The 6,849-nt window shown below is 33.9% G+C and overlaps 1 protein-coding gene across 1 annotated transcript; it reads left to right on the top strand.

Annotated features, from left to right (window-relative positions):
* LOC116033091 (putative F-box protein At1g47730) lies at nt 1-1,173 on the top strand. Its single transcript, XM_031275845.1, has one exon. The coding sequence runs from the start codon at nt 1-3 to the stop codon at nt 1,171-1,173; it is 1,173 nt and encodes a 390-aa protein (XP_031131705.1).
* The last annotated feature ends 5,676 nt before the right edge of the window (nt 1,174-6,849 follow it).

Genomic DNA, 6,849 nt, shown 5'->3' with positions numbered 1-6,849 from the left:
ATGGACGCTACTGCTTCAACTCCTGCTACTTCCATAGCTTCTCTCCCCCATGAGATAATTCTCAAAATTTTCACCAGTCTCCCTCCCAAATCTGCAGTCTCTTTCAGGTGCACTTCTAAATTCTTCCATTCCTCAATCCCTAAGCCGCACTTCGCGTTTACAATCCTCTTCTCCTCCCCATCCGCAACCCATCCCACAAATCTATACACTGTGGATTTCACTGAAGAGAGCCATGGATGGCTCCAAGCCACCAGTCTCCAATGCTCAGAAGAATTACATCGTTTTAAAGGACTGGCTTCTTCAAGCTTTGCAGATGGCAAGCTTTGTTTGCTCAACACCCATGGAGAGATCACTCTCTGGGACCTTAGTACAACCCAACATATTTCCCTTCCAAGAACCCAGCCAACATTTGTCAGGTTAGGGTGTGAGGGTGTTATGGTCCCACGGGCAAGATTGCAAAGCAGTAGAGTCCTAGGGATCATTGATCCGGTTTCAAAAAGGTACAAGGTTTTGAAGTTAGAATTATACCGTGATGATACCCACCGCCATTTCCAGGGTATGTTGAGATATTTAACTCTTGGGGTGGATCAATCATGGAGGTCAGTGCCAATAAACTACTACATTCCTGGCAAGCCCATTGCTAGTGTTCAAATTGATGGTATTATCTATTTCATACATTGCAAGATAAATTGTCAGGATAAACAAGAAATAGTTGAATTTGATATTGAGACGGCGAATTTAATGGTGATACATTTTCCCTATGTATTCCAGCATTCATGTGCTTTGCCAACAATGATTTATTCATCATGGGTGAAATTGAATGATCGACTAGCTTATATTTATGTTCATGTGAATGGCCTTAGGACCAATATATTTGTTTGTGCTTGGGAGAAATCAATGAGGTGGAAGATGCACAAGGTTGTTGCCCTTACATTGGAAGAGTGTAAAATCTTTAGCCAAGCTGAATCCGTGAGCATTACAACCAATGGTACTGAAGAAATTGTGTTCTTGATTCGAGCTAGGATAATGCTTTCTACAATTTTAATTTATGCATGTGGAAGACAAGTGTGGAGAAAGTTTAAGATATGCACACTTAATGATTATGTACTTGCTGTTGAAAATTTGAGAAGCTTTGTCCATGTTATTGAAGAGAAAATGTATTTTTTGGAGTGAATTAGGAGATGGAGCTAAGTTTAGTGAATTTCACCAAAGAGAGCATTTTTTTTGGAATGAATTAGAAGAGAGAGTTAAGCTTCCATGCATGTTGCGTGTTGCCGAAGAGAAATTAAAATATATTATTCTGAATGAATTAGAATATATAGTTACATTTATGATTATTTAGTTTATCTCGTATTACTTTTTTCAAATTGAATTTAATTTATCTTAATGTTATATTATTGTTTTGTTGTGTTATTTAATTTCCTTGATAAATGAAAAGTTGTGAATTTTACCACTATCATGAATCATTGTGTACATAATTTAAAAAAAAAATATTTCATGATGTTCATGTATGAATGCAAAATGAATTATGGAAATTATGACAACGGTAATAAACAAGGCAAGAGTATTAGATGAAGCCTGTGCGGGTTTAGCTCAGTGGTTAATTATAAGTGATCAAGGTTTGAAACTCGACAGCCACACTGTGGTGGGAAGAAGCTAAGTGAACTCGACAGCCACACTGTGGTGGGAAGAAGTGATCAAAGTTTGAAACTCGACAGCCACACTGTGGTGGGAAGAAGTGAACTCGACAGCCACACTGTGGTGGGAAGAAGTGATCAAAATTTGAAACTCGACACCCACACTGTGAGATGCATAGGCATTTGACCTTGTCAGTTGAGCAACTAATCACATGTTTCCGGTTAGATGGATATGTGAAAACTGAACAACTCCTAACTACATATGTGATCTCATTACCCTTGTAACTCGACCCACAATTGAGCGTCAAATGGTAAGATAACATGTAGATGGTTTGTTGCCGCCTAGCGGATAAGTACCATATTAATTGGCATCTTAGATTCTAATAATTAATAATAATTATTATGCCCTTGATGTCTGCTCATATTAAAAACTTTTTTATGTCTCGTGATGCAATATCTACCATCTACAATATTAATAAGGGCCAGGGCCAATAAAGTTAGGATTCTAACGGGAAGAAAAAATATTGGTGATAATTTTTAATTGAACGAATGGTTTATATTATTTTGATTTTAGTAATATTTTATGATTTTCCTGCTTTACCTCTATTATATTATTTTTTTTCCTTAATCCGTTAGTTTAAACTTTAATAACGGAATATTCCGTTAACTTTTAACTTACCCATTAATTTTTATAAGAAAAATATGTCAGATTAATTTTTATAAGAAAAGTCTTATGTCAGAATCTCATCCTAATCAGAGTTGACATAATTGCTAAATATATAATATGAATATGTTTGAGATTATTATTGAAAATTAAGTACATCACTCTATTTCTCTTATTAAATTATTAAATAAATTAGTAGCTACAACCAAAAAATAATACATATGCATTTCTTTAATTTAAATTTCGATGTTTACAATGCCTTTATTCAAAAAAAAATAATTATTCATTATTAAAATATTAAAAAAGAGATATAATTTCATTAGTTATATTCTCTTTATTTTCTAGAATAAAAATAAATTATCAAAAAATTTAAAAAGAGATATAACTTCATTAGTTTTATTGTCTTTATTTTCTACAATAACAATTATTCATTATCAAAAAATTCAAAAAATAAGATATAATTTCATTAGTTAAGTTGTCTTTATTTTCTACAAAGCAAAGATTATTTACCTTCAAATTTATTAATTAATTATATTCACTACATTATTCATTGTCTCCTTTTTACACTATGTTTTAATTAAATACTTCGTATCAAAGTTATAATACAAAATAATGTTCTATATTTATTTACCAAGTATTCTATTAATAAAATAAAAAAAATTTTAAATAATAATTTGAAGCCAATTATATTAACTACTTGGGGAGGATTTGTTGACAAACAAAACATTCAAGTAACTCAATAAATTGAAGCGGGAAACTACCTCAACATATTTTTTGGACTACATCACAATTGTTCATCACTTTAAAGGTAAATCGTAATATGTATAAATTTTTATTACCAAAAGTAATATTTATATATACTACCATTTTTAGACTAAGTATTTAGATTAACGTTTTTACAAAATTGCAAATATTTATATTAGTGACAATTATATATAACCAACCTCTCGTATATTATTTTGCATTCATATACTTTGAATTACCAATTTAAATAAACAAATTCAATATTCAATTACATATGCATGAACATCTCTTATATAATCTTGTATTGATATAATTTGAACTTTGAAGTACTTATTTAAAAATAAACATTGGACATTATCCTATTCGTGCAACGCACGTGAAAAACTAGTATTGGAATAAGCGTCAAATATGTCACTCAATTATACATCAAACTGTAATTAAGCTATCAAATTCAAAAAAAAATATAATTCGATCACTGGACAACACAAACTCATGCGATTTAACTTAAACTGAACTGTTTACCTAATGTGGTGGTTATCGATTTTTTTAAAAAAATAATTAAAATTACAAAAAAAAATAAAATAGAATTGACGGCCTGAGACGAAGGACTCGTCTCCGGCCATGGAGACAAAGCCGGCCGGAGACAATAGCGGCCGGCAATTCTTGTTTTTTCTTTTAAATTTTAATTAATTAATTATTTAAAATTATTTTTAAAATCGATAACCTTCACGTCAGCATACTTTTAGGTAAACATGTAATTTTGGATTAACTTGCGTGAGTTTGTGTTGTTCAAGGACCCATTTACATTTTTTTGAGTTCGATGACCTAATTGCAATTTGGTATGCAGTTGACTGGCCTATTTGACCCTTACTCCTAATATATTTAAATAAATATTACAAGTTTTAGAGTTAGCTCTATCTAGATGCAAAAATTACCAAACTACTACCGCTTTTTTTTTTTTTTTTTTTAATTTTGGTAATCCTGGACGTTGATTTAAGCAAGATCAATAGCTCATATTTAACCGCACAACCGCACAGGAACTGAATTATATATATATATATATATATATATATATATATAACGGATCAAGTGAAAAAGAACATTAGGTGAGAAATATGATGTAATCTCATCCCTTGATTCCGTTCAAACCAACATTCAAAATGAAGCAACTTAAAAAAATGCGGTGGCATTATGGTAATTTTGTGTAAGTTAATTTTTTTTGTCTTGCAGATCACTTTTTTCCTTCTTGCAGTGTACATTGTTATGCCTTCCAGAGTACATTGCGATGCCTTCCAGAGCACACAATGTTGTGCCTTTGTAGTGAATATTGTTTGCTGTAGAGTGCATATTATTGAGCATTCTTGAGCACATTGTTGTGTCTTACAGTTTTTAGATCATAGGTGTTATGTATATATATATATATATAAAGGGCATTTGATCATAAATGAATCACTACTTACTAATTTTAGTTGAATATTGTGATCTTTTATGATTTGTGTTGAAAATTATGCATTAAATTTAGTCTTTTCAATAATTGTTTCATATTTTTCTACTTACAGTGCACATTTTTGTCTTTCCAGAGTTCCAGTGTACATTGTCCATTCTTTCAGAGCACATTGTTGTGTCTTACAGTGCACATTGTTGTGCCTTCAACCTTTAAAGCTTACCATGCACATTTTTGCCTTTCCAGAGTTCCAATGCAAATTTTCCCTTCTTCCAGATCATATTGTTGTGTCTTATAGTACACATTGTTGTGCCTTCAACCTTTAAAGCTTACAATGCACATTTTTGCCCTTTCAGAGTTTTAGTGCACATTATTCCTTCTTCCAGAGCATATTGTTGCGTCTTATAGTGTACATTGTTGTGCCTTCAAACTTTAAAATTGTAGGTGTTATATATATATAAGAGAATTTGATCTTGAATGAATCACTAATTACTATTTTTAGTTGAATATTGTATTGTGATGAAGAACATGTATTAAATTTAATCTTTTAATAGTTTTTACATATTTTTGTGGCTTACAGTGCATATTTTTGCCTTCAAGTACACATTGTCTATTCTTCTAGAGTACATTGTTGTACCTTCTAATGCACATTGTTATAGATCGCGTATGTGGTGAATTTTTTTTTTTAAAGGAAGAGTTGGTCAATGGCTAGGATTCCACTGCACGTTTCACCTGAGGCATCCATCTCACAAGAAGCTAAGCATATATATATATATATATATATATATATATATATATATATATATATATAGGCCCTATTCACATTAGAACACATAGTATTAATGTTGGAAAATTGCACTAAAAATGGCTTTTTAAGTGGCCATTTTGTGGTATAAATATATGTGGGTCCACTTCCGATTTTGGGTCGGGTCAAAGTGGATTCGGGTTCTTCGTTCTTAGACGAAGAGATCGATATATTATACGCTCAAAATGGATAATGGGTGAATGAGAAATTGATTTTCAAAGTAGACCCATTTGAGATGGAATTCAAAGTGTGGAAAAACTTATGTAGCTTTGTCCCACATTGGTTTGGAATGAACCTTTGCACCACTATATATACAAGAGTCTTTTTATGACTAAGTAACTTGTATAACATAGAGGTTCTCTCTTGCGCGCAGGGGGGGTGCAAATCAAATCCCAAACTGAGCCTGAAAAGGCTTGACTCGTGTACGCCGGCACCTGCGGGCACGAATGTCGTCTGGAAAATGGGCTAAGTTATGCTATATTTTCGAACGGGTTTTTCATCTTAGACCACATGAGATCGAACTGATCTCTCGTTCGAGACATCAAACGAACTGACCTCTCGAGAGGTAGTCCGATGTCTCGAACCAAGTCGCTTGAGTGCGATATCGCGCAGCCTGGGTTGGCGCGCGCGTTCGATGTCTCGCGGACCAATTTGATGTGTCGAAGCAATGTCTCGATGCCGATGTCTCGCAGACCAATTTGATGTGTCGAAGCAATGTCTCGATGCCGATACGATGTCTCGAAGCTTGCACTTCTCGACGTATCGCGGCAACGGACTATGTCTCGAACTTGATGTCTCGAAGGTACGCAGACATGAACGATGTCTTGAACAGCGACTCTAGTGACCTCTCGTTTGTGACCTTTCACCTACTGGATCCGTTCAGAAATGACTCTTAATATTACGGAATTAATATGATTAATTCCAATCATTATTTCAGAGTTTATTTGGATTAGTAGTGGGTGTAAATAGGTTGCTAGTGGGTGGAGGTTACGAATGGGAATTAAATGCCAGATTTAATGCAATGATCCCATCCTTCACTATATATTCGTTGTGAGCAGCAGGTTTGCAAAAACACACCAAGAACACACGGCATACACTATTTCTCCCTCAAAACCCTGCTCACATTTCTTTCAAGCCATCTGCGTTCATCCCGCGTTTTAGTTCGCCGGGCTCCAAGTTTGTGTGCTCAAACGCAGGAGTCGTAGTACGTTTTATCCTGGGAAACCTAGGCCGCAACGTTCCAGCACCCCAGGAAGCGGTAAATAAGGTTTTAAGGAAAGTGGCAATGCGACTCGTACTTACAACCGCCCCTAGTTCGTTCAAGTTCAACCCGTCATCCTCCAAGGCCACTCAACCCAGCGTGGTTTGTTATCTCTCTTGTAATTGTTTAATCCTACGTGGATTATTTCTTCTTCCTTTGTAATCTGTTTAGTGTTGTTTTCCATTTCCTTGTATTTCTGAGATTGTTAGGAGCCATATTTCATACAATTAAAAGACAATGATGACAAATCCTAGGCATTCAAATAAGTGCAATCAAGGGATGTAATTGTATCCA

Source organism: Ipomoea triloba, chromosome 10 (assembly GCF_003576645.1).
Source record: "Ipomoea triloba cultivar NCNSP0323 chromosome 10, ASM357664v1".
NCBI classification, from domain to species: domain Eukaryota; kingdom Viridiplantae; phylum Streptophyta; class Magnoliopsida; order Solanales; family Convolvulaceae; genus Ipomoea; species Ipomoea triloba.
The sequence above is the reverse complement of the archived record's forward strand: the minus strand, read 5'-3'. Positions and strand labels throughout refer to the sequence as shown.

Coding starts and splice junctions, on each gene's coding strand:
- LOC116033091 (XM_031275845.1), top strand. CDS start 1: ATGGACGCTACTGCTTCAACTCCTGCTACTTCCATAGCTTCTCTCCCC.